At 44.3% G+C, this 18,000-nt stretch overlaps 1 protein-coding gene across 1 annotated transcript in view; it reads right to left on the reverse strand.

Moving 5' to 3' along the window:
* The window catches only part of RELN (reelin), a 568,089-nt gene that overhangs the window by 38,796 nt on the left and 511,293 nt on the right, over positions 1-18,000 (reverse strand). Inside the window, exons 54-59 of the mRNA XM_030217170.1 lie at positions 15,996-16,171; positions 14,198-14,304; positions 11,481-11,723; positions 10,039-10,214; positions 3,077-3,150; positions 1,395-1,556 (exon numbers count right to left, since the gene is read on the reverse strand). Of these exons, the coding sequence (XP_030073030.1) occupies positions 1,395-1,556; positions 3,077-3,150; positions 10,039-10,214; positions 11,481-11,723; positions 14,198-14,304; positions 15,996-16,171 (938 nt within the window). The remainder of the gene's footprint in view (positions 1-1,394; positions 1,557-3,076; positions 3,151-10,038; positions 10,215-11,480; positions 11,724-14,197; positions 14,305-15,995; positions 16,172-18,000) is intronic.

Raw genomic sequence — 18,000 nt, forward strand, 5'->3', positions numbered from 1 at the left:
ACAGTCGGGGACGCCTCTTTATGGGGCCGTCCTTAGAGATGGGCGCCCTTATAGATTGGCGCCCTCATTCGATTATGCCCCTCCATGTTACTATATAATACGATATATATTATCAGAGATATATAACAGAGATATATTCCTTCCTATCTCCTAGCATCCCCCCAAAAACCCATGTGAGGCTGTATATTTGATATAGGCATTGAGGAAGCCACAAATACTGAAATCCCTAGACCATACCAAACACTTGTCCCCTGAAGAAGGTGGGTGCAGACCTGTGAAAAATGATTTCATTATCTGGAGTGGCACCACTCTAATACATGAAAACTGTGTTGTTTGCCGTACCGCTCGACCTTCAGTAAGTCAGAATGGCATATGGGAGGTGGTGGTGAGGATTCTGTATAGGCGCCCAAAGTAAGGTGTCAGGATGATGCCCCTCAAAATGCGAAGTCTATAAAGGCAGTTTCCACATGGAACTATCTTTATTGAATACTAGCTTAAGTCATTTTTGCATCCGACTTTAGGTGTGAGCATTTATGTCTGCCAAAGGCTGGTGTAAATGCTCGCGCCTTACTACTGTCAGTTAGACGCGGAAATGGAAGTATTTTCTAACTCTGCATGTAAATTCTGGGAATGAGCATGACTGTTTGTGGAGCCTTCTAAGTAAAGCAGTGTTTGTGTTCAGCACTAATCTATGGTCCTGGGTACCCTGATGCAGCAACTAGCGAAACGCTGGCCACCGTTGGTGGGACCAAGATAAGTTTGTTTGAAACATTTTTCCTTAAGTTTGGATCTGTATTTCTGATTTATTCACCAAACTTTTCGTGGTTTAAGTCTACCTATGGAGGTTGGAGGGGTTTTTTTTTTTAGCAAGTGAGGTCATTACCCTTTCCAGTTTTAGAGCTTTAAAATTACTGGTTCCAGATGGGATTCTGAAGCTTTTTTCCTCGTCTTTTTTCAAGGTTTTCTAATTTAGGTTGATGTGATATTAGTTTCACTGCTCCTGTTTTTGATTTTTTTTTTTGTATATTTGTGGGATAATGGCCATGACCTACCCATGACCCTCCCTTGGCTGTGCCCCCTTAGGAGTTGCATGTGAGATAAATTAGGTGCGCAGGTTATAGAATAGGGGTACAGAGCATATACATGCGTAACTAGTAATTAATGCCAATTAGTGCTTGTTAAGGCCAATTGATATCACCAATTTAGTCAATTACTTTGTGAACATATCTGCAACCTGCGCCCAAAATTGCATGCTTAACTTTGGGCAACCTATACAGAATTTGGGGGATGAGATCTGCACAATTTCTAGGTACCCTGTGGTTTTGAACCTCATGTAATTCAAATCTTAGGCATCCATCTATATGTTGAAAAAAAATCTTTCTGACATAACATACCTGGATGAGACATAGTCGGGCAGCTGAAGAGTCACTCTCTTCCAGGCTGAGCTGTTGACTGAGTTGTAGATGGTAGCTTCATGAAACTGAAAGGGAGAGCACCCAATGCTATTGGAGGAGGAAGGAAGGCACTGTGTCTGGACCAGCTGCCATACGTCTGTCCTATGACAAATTTAAATCATTGGAAAGAATGAATGAAAGGAAAGGTGCAAATAATGTAACAGTAAAATACCATCAATCAAAGCCGCTCTGCTTTGATTTTTGCCTAGGGAAATATTAGGTGCAGGGATTTGTGCCGGCATTCGCTGCATGTAATTTTTTGACACAAAACTATTCTGTTCTCCATCTTCCCCCCACCCCCAGGACTGCCTCCACAGAAGGCAGATAAAAGTATACACAATGCTGAAATATGTGAGTACTTTTACTTGTATACTGGGTGGGCAGTAATCAAAAAAGCCCATTTCTGTATTTAAAACATGGTTTGTACATGGAAATAGTTTTTGTATTATCACTCTCTATGTGTTTTGGGGTTATTTTAGAGTTAACATGATATTTTCTATCAACAGATCCCAGAATTGTTAGGTGACACCCTGACAAGCCACTTACAAGAGGAAGCAGGTCTACAGTATCTGCTAATATATGCTTGACTGCACCAGTGAACTCTGTAACTTGTCAAATGTCTGTCATATGGATACTTTGTTGCTAAGAATCAAAGTTCTACACAACAATGGCTGTAGAATTTCTGCAAAGTTCTACATCTGATGTGACACTGGAACACTTCTGACCTTTGAGATAATGTGCTGTGTACTGTGGTCGCAATAGTTAGGTAGATTTTCAAAACTTACTTTAGTCATAACCCTAAGGGTCCTGAGCAACAACTACTTCAGACTCTACTGCAGGGGCGTATCTGCGTGGGGCCTCAGGGGCCTGGGCCCCCGCAGATTTCGCCCTGGACCCCCCTACCGCTGCCAACCCTCCCCCTCCGTTGCTCGCCTACCTTCGCTGGCGGGGGACCCCAACCCCCGCCAGCCGAGGTCCGCGTCCTCCTGCCGCTGCCGGCTGCCTTTGGTCCTTTAATTCTTCCATTGAAGCTGGCGCCGACGAAAGTTTCTTTTGAGTCTGACGTCGCTGCACGTTGTACGTGCAGGACGTCAGACTCAGAAATTGTTTCTGAGTCTGACGTCCTGCACGTACAACGTGCAACGTGCAGCGACGTCAGATTCAAAAGAAACTTTTTCGTCGGCGCCAGCTTCAATGGAAGAATGAAAGGACCAAAGGCAGCCGGCAGCGGCAGGAGGACGCGGACCTCGGCTGGCGGGGGTTGGGGTCCCCCACCAGCGAAGGTAGGCGAGCAACGGAGGGGGAGGGTTAGCAATGGCAGCGGCTGGGGGGAGGGGGATCGGCAATGGCGGCGGCGGCGGCGGCGGCGGCGGGGGGGGGGGGGGGGCTATAATGTGCCCCCCCTCTCTGGCCCTGGCCCCCCCTACCGCCGCAGTTCAGATACGCCCCTGCTCTACTGAAAACAACATTGACTGGTTTGAAACTATGCTGTTGATGCATTCTCTTCTCACATCCGAGACAAATGCCGTAACTGTGGATTAAACTATAATCCTTGTCCCAAACCACCATAGTCTTTACATGATCTGTGGATTGACATGTGTGTGTGTTATTTTCTAACCTACCTGGCATCCTTACTGTATTCCAGCTTCACAGAGTGAAGGTTACCACATGAATTGGCCTCACAGCCAACCACAATCTGAAATACAATACAAATTGGTCATTGATTGGTTATGTAAGAAAAATAATACCAGTCATATAATGACTTGATTCCAACCTATACCAGAACCAATTAATACTGATCCCTTCTAATGTGATCATTTTAATCATTTTATCATTATTGCTCATTATATTTTATCTGCTCTCACTTATATGTCATTTACATCATTCTATTGACTCTGTTTCTCTGATTTCTTCACATTAATCTGTAACATTATGCCGAACCTCTTGCTCTGTTAATGATGATGCCTTTGCAACATAATGTAAGCCACATTGAGCCTGCAAATAGGTGGGAAAATGTGGGGTACAAATGCAGCAAATAAATAAATAAATCAAAGATAGTCTATGACAGCAGATCTGTCTTAACTGGTTAAATAGCAGGCATATCTTTCGCCAGTTGCACTTAACTGGTTAAGGCTTAATATCAGCACTTAGGGGCCCTTTAACAAAGGTGCAGTAGGACTACCACGTGGCACACCACTGCACCCTCCGGCAGTTCTGTGTTTCCAGAAATTACTGGTAAAATAACCACATCTTAAAGGTAGCCCATGCTGATAATTCTGCCCCTGAGAGTCTTAAAATATCCCCTGACTATTGTCAAATCTTCTATATATATAAAAGGCAACCCCAACGTTCTGAAGCCTCCACGGAAGTTGAGGCGCCCGAGATATCCGGTGTGCCCTGGAGTGTGTGCACCGCCCTCGCGTCAAAACGTCATGATGCGTCAAAACGTCATGACGTCGAGGGCGGAGCTATTGACACTCGAGGGCCGAAACGGCCCACAGCGAACAAGGCAAGTAGCTTCGAGGGACGGAGGGAGGGGGCCCCTTGCTAGCGCCCGTTTCATTCCGCTCAGAAACGGGCATTTTTTCCTAGTATTCTTATAAAGAGTGAGAAAATGAAAAAACAAAACAAAACCCAAACTATTCAAAAACAGGAAAAAATGCCCCAAACTTAAGAACTTTAAGTTGGTTTTCCCCATAAAAGGTACATAATGAAAAAAAGGGAAAATCATGTTTATGCATGAATCTGATAGTGTTTTTCCACTTTGACCCTATTAACAAATAATATCCCCTCGCCCTCATAGGGATCAAGATCATTGGGGAAATGTCAGACAATGTTCCCCGTTCCCCATCTGTCTTCCGAGTTTGGGTCTAATTGGGGAATTTTTGCACTAGTTATTGTGTTCTCAGGCAGACAGATGGACAGATTGAATCACTCCACTAGTACTTTCAGCCCTAATTCAAAAGCACAACTAATATTTCAATTTGGAGGTCATTTTAGAAATACTTTTCTGCCTCTATTACATGCAGAAGGGGTTTTTATAAAAATTGTCTGGGGCCCCATGTTCAAAATGGTGTCCAGTGCATCAAAGTAGTAGTCTTGTAACCAGGGGCATAGCCAGAGTTCGGCGGGAGGGGGGCCAGAGCCTGAGGTGAGGGAGCACATTTTAGCCAACCCCCTTGCCATTACCGACACCCCCCCCCCCCCGCTATTGCCGACCCTCCCTGAGGACCCCTGCCGACGACCCTCTCGACCCCCCTCCCGCCACCAACCCTCCCCCACTGTTGCCATGGGTTACCTTTGCTGGCGGGGGACCCCAATCCCTGCCAGCTGAGGAGGTCCTCTTCTTCCTCCGAAGGCTTCATTCTGTTTCTGATGTCGACGTCAGACTCACAGAAACAGAACGAAGCCTTGCAGATCAGCTGATCTGCAAGGCTTCGTTCTGTTTCTGTGAGTCTGACGTCCTGCACGTACAACGTGCAGGATGTCAGAAACAGAATGAAGCCTTCGGAGGAAGAAGAGGACCTCCTCGGCTGGTGGGGATTGGGGTCCCCCGCCAGCAAAGGTAACCCACGGCGACGGCAGGAGGGGGGGTCGAGAGGGTCGTCAACAGGGGGGCCAGGGCCAAATCTACAGGGGCCCAGGCCCCCTGGCCCTACGTAGCTACGCCACTGCTTGTAATACTTCTACTAGGAGACACAATGCTGCTGGCCATGGTGTTTACAAAAAAAACACATAGGGGGAAATATTCAGCCCACAGTTTATAAGCCTCTCAGAGCTGCAGGCTAAACTGAACCTGGATATTCAATGCCAGGGCATGTGTGGGTCCTGGCACTGAATATCCTTGAATGTGTGCTGACCTGGGAGTTAATCTGGCACCGGTTGATATTCAGACTGGTGCCTGGTTAACTCACAGCTGTTTTACTGTCCCAACTATATGCACTTACTTAGACAGTTAGCAGACCAAAATATCACTGCTGGCTAAGTTGTGGCTCTGCCCAGACTCCACCCTCAGGCTGCCCCTCACCTATGGGCAGATGATCGAAAGCCCCATGCTGTTCCAAACAGCACTCTAAAAATAGCACTGGAACAGCACTGGGCTTTACCGCCCCTATGATCAGAGATAATAGCATGCACATTTAAGCACATTATTATCTCTGATCATAGGGTAAAGTGCAGGAGGATTGTGCCTGAGCGCATCCTCCCACACTTGTTTGACAGGTCTGGGCTATCAAAGGGGCTGGAGGTTCATGGGAGCACCAGACCCCAAACAGCATGGCCCTGATAGCCTGGTACCCCCACCCTGAGCCAAGCAACACAGGAGCTGGAGGTCCGGCAGACCTTTAGTCCCCCTGACCCCCCCTACACAAGTTCAAGGGGGCTGGAGATGGTGGGTCTCCAGCCCCCGTAACCCCCCTAGCATCCTCTCAAATAAAGCCCTGGTGGCCCATTGGGCTGCGAGTCAAACCCCCTCACCTCGTGGTCTACTGGCTGGGAGTTTTTCCCTTATAAGGTGTGAGACCCCACCCAGCGCATCCCAGGATGCACTGGGCGGGGCTGAGCACCGCCATTTTTGAATAAGCAAACGCTAGTGAGGTGTCAACAGCCTCTAGCGCCTGCATTTGCTTCTGATCATCGGCCCACTAGCCGGTTAGCGGTGATATTTAGTGGTACTACCCAGTTAGAGCCACTGAATATGAGCTGCTGGCCAGCTCAGCAGGGTTTACCCAGGCAGGATCCTCTTCTGCACTGTTAAATCCCTTTGAATATCAGGCCTGTATATTCCATGCATTTAATGTTTGAGCCTCATATTCAAGCTCTTATAGCTAGGGTGTTCACATTACTATGGAAACTGCATCATATTTGTGTCTGTTTTAAAGTGGATACTTTTCGTCTTATAGTTCAAACATTGTTAATGTCTCACTTGGACCTACTGTCACAAAAGAGAGGGAAAACAGCATACAGAAGCAACCAACCAAACAAACAAACAAACAAACAAACAAAGTAAACACTGGGCCTTCAGGATTGAGAAAAATGCAGTCCTTTATTTATGATGAAAACCCGACACGGGCCGTGTTTCGGCGTACAAACGCCTGCATCAGGGGTCAAAGAGCTCTTCTAGGTCAGCTAATTAGCTAGTTGATAAAGATGTAGAATAAACAATCAGGTTATATTCCAAATCGTTGTTTAAAGGTTATCAGGGTCTCCGGTGATCAGGTGGAGGTTCACTTACTCAGTGCCAGGACGTCTCCTGGTATACCCACCAACTATCAACACCTGCTTTATCTCTCATCCTCACCCCGCTCCCAGCTTTCTCCAGCGGTGGCACATTCCAAATTCCAAATGTGCCACCGCTGGAGAAAGCTGGGAGCGGGGTGAGGATGAGAGATAAAGCAGGTGTTGATAGTTGGTGGGTATACCAGGAGACGTCCTGGCACTGAGTAAGTGAACCTCCACCTGATCACCGGAGACCCTGATAACCTTTAAACAACGATTTGGAATATAACCTGATTGTTTATTCTACATCTTTATCAACTAGCTAATTAGCTGACCTAGAAGAGCTCTTTGACCCCTGATGCAGGCGTTTGTACGCCGAAACACGGCCCGTGTCGGGTTTTCATCATAAATAAAGGACTGCATTTTTCTCAATCCTGAAGGCCCAGTGTTTACTTTGTTTGTTTGTTTGGTCACTTGGACCTACTGCCACATTATTTATGTGGGATGCACTAGGGCTATGCAATGTTGTTTACAAATGCTGCAAAATACAGATTCCAGATTAACATGCAGAGTTCCTAGGCCCTTACTTCAGAATGAGAGTGCTAGTTCCTTACTTCCTATGGAAGCCCGGTCTATTTTTTAATTGTTTTTTTTTTTTTTAAATTTTATATGGTCTTCTCAAGTATATGTTATCGATTCTTATACTTCTAGACATTACTTATTGCTTCAAATTCCTTCTCCTATGGAGGTGCACTATAAGACTATATTTTCACTAAGAATTATGTACCAAGCTGCAAAATGGTGGAATAATTTTATTCGCTTTGAATGTAACTATGGAAGTTTTTGTAAATTACTAAAAACCTGGTTGTTTTCCAAGTTTTACATTTATTGTAAGTTTTATTTATCGATTGTGTAAATTCAGGAGTTTGTTCTCCCTTATTATTTTGTAAGCTGAACTGTTTCATGGTATGTGTGACCTATAAGCCATTAATTGTAACTGTATTTATCTGGAATCAAGCTGTGGGGGCTGGAGGGGCATAGTTGAGAAAGGGGTTTCAGGTGTGATAAGTTTGATGGCTATTTCTGTTGATGGCTCTCTCATTCTCCCTGTCTCCTCAGCTCGAAACCTTGGGGTCATCTTTGACTCTTCTCTCTCCTTCTCTGATCATATCCAGCAGATCGCCAAGACCTGTCGTTTCTTTCTTTACAACATCCGTAAAATCCGCCCCTTTCTTTCTGAGCACTCTACCAAAACCCTCATCCACACCCTTGTCACCTCTCGTTTAGACTACTGCAATCTGCTTCTTGCTGGCCTCCCACTTAGTCACCTCTCCCCTCTCCAATCGGTTCAAAACTCTGCTGCCCGTCTTGTCTTCCGCCAGGGTCGCTTTACTCATACTACCCCTCTCCTCAAGACCCTTCACTGGCTCCCTATCCGTTTTTACATCCTGTTCAAACTTCTTCTACTAACCTATAAATGTACTCACTCTGCTGCTCCCCAGTATCTCTCCACACTCGTCCTTCCCTACACCCCTTCCCGTGCACTCCGCTCCATGGATAAATCCTTCTTATCTGTTCCCTTCTCCACTACTGCCAACTCCAGACTTCGCGCCTTCTGTCTCGCTGCACCCTACGCCTGGAATAAACTTCCTGAGCCCCTACGTCTTGCCCCAATCCTTGGCCACCTTTAAATCTAGACTGAAAGCCCACCTCTTTAACATTGCTTTTGACTCGTAACCACTTGTAACCACTGGCCTCCACCTACCCTCCTCTCTTCCTTCCCGTTCACATTAATTGATTTGATTTGCTTACTTTATTTATTTTTTGTCTATTAGATTGTAAGCTCTTTGAGCAGGGACTGGCTTTCTTCTATGTTTGTGCAGCGCTGCATACGCCTTGTAGCGCTATAGAAATGCTAAATAGTAGTAGTAGTAGTAGGGCTAATGGTTTTGGGGTTTTGAATCAGGGACGGGGGTTTGGATATGGGACTGGGGGCAGTGTTATTTTATTCAGAAATTGGCCCTTTTAATTAATGGGCTTGATTTGGATCCGCTCTCCTTGTGTTGCTGCAGCCATGGACACAAAATATTCCCAGCTCCAACAAAGCTAAATGAAATTAAAGGTGTGAGTCACTAAACCAGTGGTACTGCAGCTGTGGCAAAATATTGCATTTTCCAGTAGCCTAGTAACTTCCCCATAAATAAGGTGCTTAGTTCTGAAAATCCTACTACTACTACTTATCATTTCTATAGCACTACTAGACGTACGCAGCGCTGTACACTTGAACATAAAGAGACAGTCCCTGCTCGACAGAGCTTGCAATCTAATTAGGACAGACAAACAGGACAAACAAGAGATAAGGGAATATTAAAGTGAGGATGTTAAAATAAGGGTTCTGAACAAGTGAATAAGGGTTAGGAATTAAAAGCAGCATCAAAAAGGTGGTCTTTTAGCTAGTGGCGTAGCAAGGAGGGCTGCCACCCGGGGCGGTTCACCGTTGCACCCCCCACGGGTGCAGCTCGATGACATCCCCCCCTCGGCGCATCAACACCCCCCCGACCCAGTGCCTACCCCCCTCAGCTCCCTCCAACCAGCTCCCGCACCCTACCCTTAAAGAAATTTCAGAAGCTGTGGAGAGGCGAGGCACAGCGCCTTGCACCTGCATGTAAAAGAAGCGTGGATCGTCTCATCGGGCTTTCCCTCACGCTGTCTGTGCCGCCCTTGCGGAAATAGGAAGTTGCGTCAGCGGACAGCGGGACAGACAGCGTGAAGGAAGGCCCGATGACGATCCACGCTTCTTTTACATGCAGGTGCGAGGTGCTGCGCCTCACCTCTCCACGGCTTCCGAAATTTCTTTAAAGGTAGGGTGCGGGAGCTGGTTGGAGCCGGAGGGAGCTGAGGAGGGTAGGCACTGGGTCGGGGGTGTCATCGTGCTGCACCTGGGGGGAGGAGCTGGCAGGGATCACCCACCCTGAGCTGACACCTGGGGCGGACCGCCTCCCCACCCCCCCTTGCTACGCCACTGCTTTTAGCTTAGATTTGAAGACGGCCAGAGATGGAGCTTGACGTACCGGCTCAGGAAGTCTATTCCAGGTATAAGGTGCAGCAAGATAAAAGGAATGGAGTCTGGAGTTAGCAGTGGAGGAGAAGGGTGCGGATAAGAGAGATTTACCCAGTGAACGGAGTTCCCGGGGAGGAGTGTAGGGAGAGATGAGAGTGGAGAGGTACTGAGGAGCTGCAGAGTGAATGCACTTATAGGTCAATAAGAGGAGTTTGAACTGTATGCCAATCCATCCCTGCTGCCACCCACATTATAGGATCCTGTACTGACAGTGTGCTATGCTTTCTGATGGAAGGAGACACTTACTTTAAACTGGATCATGTATCCTGGCTGTATGATCAGCTCCCGGGAAGACAGAATGTTGTGGGTCTTGTCTTTTTTCTTATTTGGCCAGTAGAGATGGAACGATGGATTTCCACAGAATCCTGCAGTCCTTACTGCATTGGGGTAAAAGCTCCAGTTTTCTTCATGGGAAGTTCCTTCTAATAACATGAAGTGGAAAAAGCTGGATTTTTTTTTTTACTTTTCATAGTCACAGTTGCAGAAATGACATCTAGTGACTTGTCCCATATGCACATCATGCTTAGATATTACCACAGAATTACTATACACTATTTCTGGTGAAATTGTTACGCAGAAGTGAATTCTAAATCCTACCCAGCTAATCACCCAGGATACTATACTATCCAAATACAGCAACCTACATGTTTGAAGGTACTGGTATAGACCTGTTTGTTATAATGCGCCGCTTTTCTGTTTATCAACGTGCCACAATTTCCACTTTCATCCAGGACTTAAATTTCAGTTGGAGCTGTCTGGGACACCTTCGGATAAAAATCCTTTCGAAACAATGCTGACACCACAAGCAAACATTTCACAAGAGGCAGGAGATTAGCACAGCTGGTCTAAGAGTTATGAAAGGTCTGCTTGAGGTGTCAACATAGTACAAGTAGGAGGGGGTCAAGGCAGGAGAACTGTACTGCTCTGCCCCTCCCCTGGAAGCAGCCCCATTTCATAGGACCCTGTCCTTGCCCCAGAGGTGGTCTCATTGTACAGATTCCCTTTCTCTTCCCCTCCTCCTCCCTGTTACTAGATGGAAGTGTAAATTTCAGGCAGGTGAAAAGGGATCCTTTGAGAGATATAATATGTGAGAATTCAAGCCCCACATTCAGCTAACATTCCTTTCCACATCTGCTCTTCCTAATTAGTGCATGTAGAAACAAGCACTTTTTTTTTTTGTTACAGTCTGAATCCTGTTTAATATTTCCAGAATGCTAAAATATCTGATGGAGCCATAAGGATTAGTTGGAAGGTGTGTGCATGCTAAAGTTCATATAGTGGAAAGCTCTGTGACAACTGATCATTCCAAAGTAAAATAAATAGAGGAAAAATATTGCCTAATGTTATGTTTTCTTTATTAGGATTTAACTTTTCAGATTCATGGTTTGGTATAAAAAAAAAACAAAGAACCAATTGAACCAAATCAGAAGTATTTTTCTTGATAAGTTTTGTTCTTATAAAAGAAATTCCTTTTTGTAAACTAGAAAGTCATTTGAGGAAGGAAATGTCATGTGAGCATCATCTTTGAATGACTATGATATGAAATAATTGGCCTGCAAATGACATTATCTGATAGCAACTGCTCAATGGGGAGTGAGTGATTGTGGGTCATGTGATAAAGTACATCATAATCGTAAGAATCCAGTGGCCCCGAAAAAGCAAACGGATGCCTATAATCTTTTCCTTACCATCATCAAAGGTATCCACCAGCTGACTGGGATTGATCTCTGCTCCTCCAATTAATATGTTGTCCAAAGCCCACTGCGCACGCTCAGGGCCTGACAGTGCGAGGCCATTGCTAACAGCGAAAGGCTGCCACCAGCGAAGGCGGGTTGTGTTGGTCTGAGCAGGGGCTGGTAGTAGGATGTAATCATATCTGGCTGAAACATACTTTTGGTAATCCATTTCATGCAGCAAAACCCAGGTTGTCCCTATAGCAAAACAGGCATTATTTGTAAGAAAGCTGCAATTCCATATGGCTCACATATGGTCTTATTTATTTAGATTTTACTCATACCTTTTCAGTAGTAGCTCAAGGTGAGTTATATTCAGGTGCACTGGGTAGTCTGAACTATATGCTGAATTTAAAGTCAGGCAGGTCAGTATTTAAATCTCATGGTCAACATTATTTTAAAATGCTGGCTGGGGTGTTTAAATGTATTCCCCATCATTCTACAACAGCTTGTCTGCAGTCATGGGGCCAGTTTGTGCGCACAGATTATAGAATACCAGCATTTATGTGCATGAATGTTACAGATTTGTGTTTATCTAATAGACAGAACTCTACTGCAATAATGAACACCTTAGAAACCAATTTCAAGAACCTCAGCAGTGCCAGTCTGGTAGCTCATAAAATCATTGCTACCTAAAGCTTTATGTACCAAATCCTCATTGGTTTCTAAATTTTGAAATAATTTTTTTAACATTATCTTAATTTATATTCTGGCTCATTAACTTAATTACTGCTGTAATTGCCTATTGCTCATGTTTGATCTATTCTTACTGTACACCGCCTTGAATGAATTCCTTCAAAAAGGCGGTAAATAAATCAATAAATAAATAAATAAATAATTGCAAATTCCATAGCATCCCATAGATCAATTCACAGACTTGTGGGTTATGTCTACCAGCAGATGGAGACAGAGAGAACTTCAGAGGTTTCCTATATGTGGTCATGTGCAGCCACCTTAACCTCAATATTGTATTCTCTCTATCTTGCAGGTGGAGAGTCATACCCTGCAGCCTTGGATTGATTTGGCTCCTAGTTGCACTTCCTTTGGGGTTGAGGTCTCATTGCCTAGGCTTACTGTACACTGCCTTGAGTGAATTCCTTCAAAAAGGCGGTAAATAAATCCTAATAAGAAATAATAAATAGATAGGGATGCTTAGGGTACACCTGGTGACGCCAAATCCCTCCTTTTCTCTCCCCACCAACACCCCTCCATCTTGCCAGGCATTTTTGCCCTGGTGTATGGCTCCAGTTCTATCTCTCTCCTGCCTCTCATTAAAAAAACAAACAAACCTCTGAGGCTCTTTGACTTCTGATCTGAAGAAGAAGGGTTATCTTCGAAAGCTAATCAAAAAGTGTATTGTCCAATAAAAAAGGTATCATCTTATTTTCTTTTCTATGTTTTATTTTATTTCTATTGATTACCTACCCAAAAGGAAGAAGCAGACACTTAAAGAGAAAGATAGGATGAGTTCTGACAGATGACAAAATTAGGCAGAGAGTGCCAGCATGAAACTGCAGTCAGCCCTGCCCATATAGCTCCCTGACCTGTCCACATAGAACATTGAACAGCTAACTACCTAAAGAATAGTCTTTCTGCTGGCATCCACTGTTCCTCTTCCTCCGGGGATTCAAAAGATCCCAGCGGCAAATAAAATTTGGGAACTTCAGAGCTGTGGGACTAGTTACCCATGGTACTGATAATCTGCTCTAGCACTGAGGAAAAAGTACTGGCTGGTGAAAGAGACAGAAAGCAGAGAGAAGTGTGGGGTGATGTTTATTGATCCTTTTTACCACATCTTCTAAGAAAATCAGAGTGGTATACAATGCAAAAAAAAAAAAGAAAAGAAAAGGAAAGGAACGCCAAAACATGATAGGATGGAGATGCACTTATACCACAGTCAACCAGAGGACAGAGAACAAAAACAATAAAATGTATCTTTCAGGCAAAGGGCTCCATGGCTCATCCCACACCACAACTGACAAATGATTGTACAAGAAAATAGATTTTTAAAAAAGATTTATACTTTGGAGAAAAGGGATCTCCCCGAATTTGCAAGGATAGGTTATTCCACAAAGATGACACCACAAATAAAAAAAAAAAAAGCAGAATGATGAGCGATGAAATCTTACAAAAATTCAAGATCATTAACCTTAAGTAAAACAAAGAAGAACTAATGAGTTATAGCTAAAGTGAAGATTGTATTTGATAAAAATGGAGTAGAGTGGAGGAACAGCCTAATGTTTAGGGCAGTAGGATAAGAACCAGGGAATCCTGGGTTTCGGATCTGGCTGACACTCCTTATGACCTTGGGCAAGTCACTTCACTCTCTGTTGCCTCAGGTATGAACTGAGATTGTGAACCCACAGGGAACAACGAAATGCCTACTCACCTTGACCTACTGATGAAAAGGCATCAACTAAACAACTAGAGAATTTGACACTTATCGTGTCATGGACTTACACTATCTCATCCAATACTATGCTTGGCACTCATCAAAGAAACTGTACCGAAGAGAGGGAACATGTAGGTCATGGAATTGATGCCTTTCAATTGTGAAGTAAGAGAAGCCAGTTGCCATTGTGTGTGACACCTCAGAGGGGCTAATAGCACTCAGGAAAGGAAACGAAGACAATGCAATTGAAAAAAATTGTTTGGCGGGGGTGGGTACTTGCCTCCATCCACAGAGTAATCCAGCAAAACTCCCTCTTTCCTGCAGGTCGGTCTATGGCATGATGTCATGTTGCTCTCGCTTCCAATTCTTGCCCAGTACTGCACAAACCTATAGCAAAGAAAATAAATATACCAACGCACATTAGATTTTATTTATAGTATACATTATAAATCAACCAGAAATAAATCTGTCTTCAAAATGTTCACATTGCAAACATATATATGTGCAAATATATCAGAACTAGAAAGGGTGCAGTACTTGGTGAGTGCTGACATTTACAGAAGAAACAGCAGCTACTGTTGAATGGGGTATTAATAAATAGTGCAAAATGCCTTAAGCCCAGATTTTGCTGCAGGTAAAAGGAGCCTGTGTGCATTTAAACCAGCTTGAGAGCTGGTGTAAAGAACATGCATGCACTATGTACAATCTTGCATAATTTATAAAGTATTTTTTTTACTGACTAGTGTCCTATATACCCGCATTCAATTTCAACCTAATAAGATAGTACTTCACCACATCCTATATATACCGTATTTTTCAGACTATAAGACGCACTTTTTTCCCCCCAAATTTGGGAGGAAAATGGGGGGTGCGTCTTATAGTCCGAAGGTAGATTTGGCTGGCTTGCTGGCTGGCAGGCCGCCCGCCCTCCGAGTTCCGGATCGCCGTCAGGGTTACCTCCTCCCCCCCCCCCCGGCCCTGTCACCACTTCTCCCTACTCACGCGATCTTCCCTGGTGGTCTAGTGACATCGGGGCAGAAAAGAGCCCCCTCTTTCCTGCCCAGCGCGCTGCTCTCCATCCTCCTGTATGCAGCCTGACGGTCTCGGCGAGATTCAAAATGGCCGCTGAGACTTCAATTCTCGGCGGCCATTTTGAATCTCGCCGAGACCGTCAGGCAGCAATGCATACAGGAGGATGGAGAGCAGCGCGCTGGGCAGGAAAGAGGGGGCTCTTTCCTGCCCCGACGTCACTAGACCACCAGGGAAGATCGCGTAAGTAGGGAGAAGTGGTGACAGGGCTGGGGGGAGGGCGATCCCGAACTCGGAGGGAGGGATTCAGACAAGACACACCGGAGCACCTAGGTTTTAGAGGAGGGAAAAAGGAAAAAAATTTTTTTCCTATTTCCCTCCTCTAAAATCTAGGTGCGTCTTATGGTCCGGTGCGTCTTATAGTCCGAAAAATACGGTAAGTATCACTTGAGAGTATTCTCTCTCTCTCTCTCGGATTCATTACACAAAAAGAATTCAACTCATCTTGTGAAGATTCACTTTCGAAAGGAAGCTGTTGCAAAAAAAACAGGAACCCAACATGAATTCATGTTTTGTCCAACTGGTTATTTCAAGGGCATTAACCCTTCAACTTCAATTTGAATGCTATAATTGTAGCAGCCATATCTTTTCCATTCTTCCATCAAAGTGGGCAAGTACGCACATAGATCATGATTTCACCCAAATTCATCCCCAGAACATGTCTATAGTACAAGTGTGTGTAAATACGAGTGTTCTTTCCATCATCTTTTCTGACAGCGGCCAGTGAGTCACAGGTATACAGCAGATCCCAAAAAGTATCTCATTTCCAGGAATGAGCATTGGCTCTCTTAAGTCTACTTAGCTAAACATTTTTTTTAGACTTTTCCTCCAGGAATCTGGAATCTTGCTGGGTTCAGCTATTGGAGGAGAAGATATGTCTGATGATATATAATTTTGCTGTTTTCTCCATGCTACTCTTTCTTAAAGAAGATGAGTAAACATGAATGAACATTAAATGCCTTAAGGTAACATAAGATGACGTAACATACTTTGCACCCCTTAAGTCTAAGTCTTGGGTGACTGCCTGCCTCACTGTGGCACCTCCGAAATAAAGAGCTGTGTCTTCTGCCAAAATCCCGCACTCCATACAAGCCTTTCCACCTTCCACAGACAGCCATAAGTCTGACTTTATTTCTTCATTGTCAAAACGCTCCTTCAAGAAAGTCTGCAGAAATGAATTAGAAGTTGGTCATTAATTTGCACATTTACAAAGCACTTGTATGATGTTGCTTCTCCCATTATGCATTCATGGGGAACATGCACATTACTTCTGGCTCACTTTTGAAGGGAGAGCATAGCTTCTGAAAATTAGTCAACAAATGTATTAAGTTACTCCACTAAAAATGTATCACCTTGAGGCATATTTTCAAAGCACTTTGGGAGGCTAAGTTCCATAGGTTTCTATGGAACTTTGGGAGGCTAAGTGCTTTGAAAATATGCCTCCTTGTGTACTACGGGCTCAATGTTCAAAGCAATTTAGCTGGATAAATGGTTTAGCTGTGGCTATCCCTGGAATTCAGCAGCACTATCCAGACAGTTCCGCTGAATATCTTTACAGAGTGCCAGGATAGTGCCAGGAAAGTGTGTGTGGGCAGTCTGAGGGCAGAGTTGGAATTTATTTGGACAGTAGTGCTGTGGAGTGGAGGAGTAGCCTAGTGGTTAGTGCAGTGGACTTTGATCCTGGGGAACTGAGTTCAATTCCCACTGCAGCTCCTTGTGACTCTGGGCAAGTCACTTAACCCTCTATTGCCCCTGGTACAAAATAAATACCTGAATATACATAAACCGCTTTGAATGTAGTTGCAAAAACCTCAGAAAGGTGGTATATCAAGTCCCATTTCCCTTTCCCTATTTGAGATTCTACATGGAATGTTGCTACTATTTGAGATTCTACGTGGAATGTTGCTGTTGCTACTATTTGAGATTCTACGTGGAATGTTGCTAGTGGAGGAGTAGCCTAGTGGTTAATGCAGTGGACTTTGATCCTGGGGAACTGAGTTCAATTCCCACTGCAGCTCCTTGTGACTCTGGGCAAGTCACTTAACCCTCCATTGCCCCTGGTACAAAATAAGTACCTGAATATATGTAAACCGCTTTGAATGTAGTTGCAAAAACTTCAGAAAGGCAGTATATCAAGTCCCATTTCCCTTTCCCTTCAGGAAAAAAGCTGTCCTAACTTTAGTTGAATAGCTTTCATTATGGGTGCAATTCTATAAAAGGCGCCAAAAGGTAGGTGCCAAGATGCAGTGTTAAGTGCTAGTTCTATAATGGCATCTGGGCACTTAGATTCCATTATAGAATACTAGCATAAGTGGACATCAACATGTGTACATCTAGGTGCACCCACGTTTGCCATGTCAATAGCAGGTATAAATGTGTGTACCTAAATGGGGCTTTTTAGTACATAGCTTCTGTAAGTTAGGCATGTAACTTGCAGACATGCCCATGCCCTGCCCATGCTCCTCCCCCTGTGAATGCCTCTTGCATTTATGCAGTAAGGCAGTTGTGTACGTAGAGGTGAATTCTATACATGACGCTGATAGAGCTATTCTATAAGCTGCGCTTAAAGTTAAGTGTGGTTTGTAGAAAAGCGCTTACACCCGGGACTCGTGCCTAACTTTAGGCATGGCTATTTGCACCAGCTGAAACATGCTGCAAATGTATGTGCCTAATTTAAGCGTGTATCCCCGTTATTCTATAACAATGAGATTAAATACTAGGAACGCTCCCATTCCAACTATGATCCTCCCATTCCATGCCCCCCTTTTTTTTACTTGCTCATAAAATTTAGATGTGGATCCAACGTCTAAATTTATACATGTAAGTTCCAATGAAATTCAATTAATACCAACTGCTTGTTAAAAAACGTGTTATTCAATTAAATTGCACATATGTCCAAATGTGCACATATCGATTTTTGGTGACTTTTATAGGGGGATAAGTTACAGAATCCCCCTGTTTATGTTACATTGCCTTTCTGTAGATACAGTCAAA

The sequence above is a fragment of the Microcaecilia unicolor genome, chromosome 10, assembly GCF_901765095.1.
Source record: "Microcaecilia unicolor chromosome 10, aMicUni1.1, whole genome shotgun sequence".
NCBI lineage: Eukaryota > Metazoa > Chordata > Amphibia > Gymnophiona > Siphonopidae > Microcaecilia > Microcaecilia unicolor.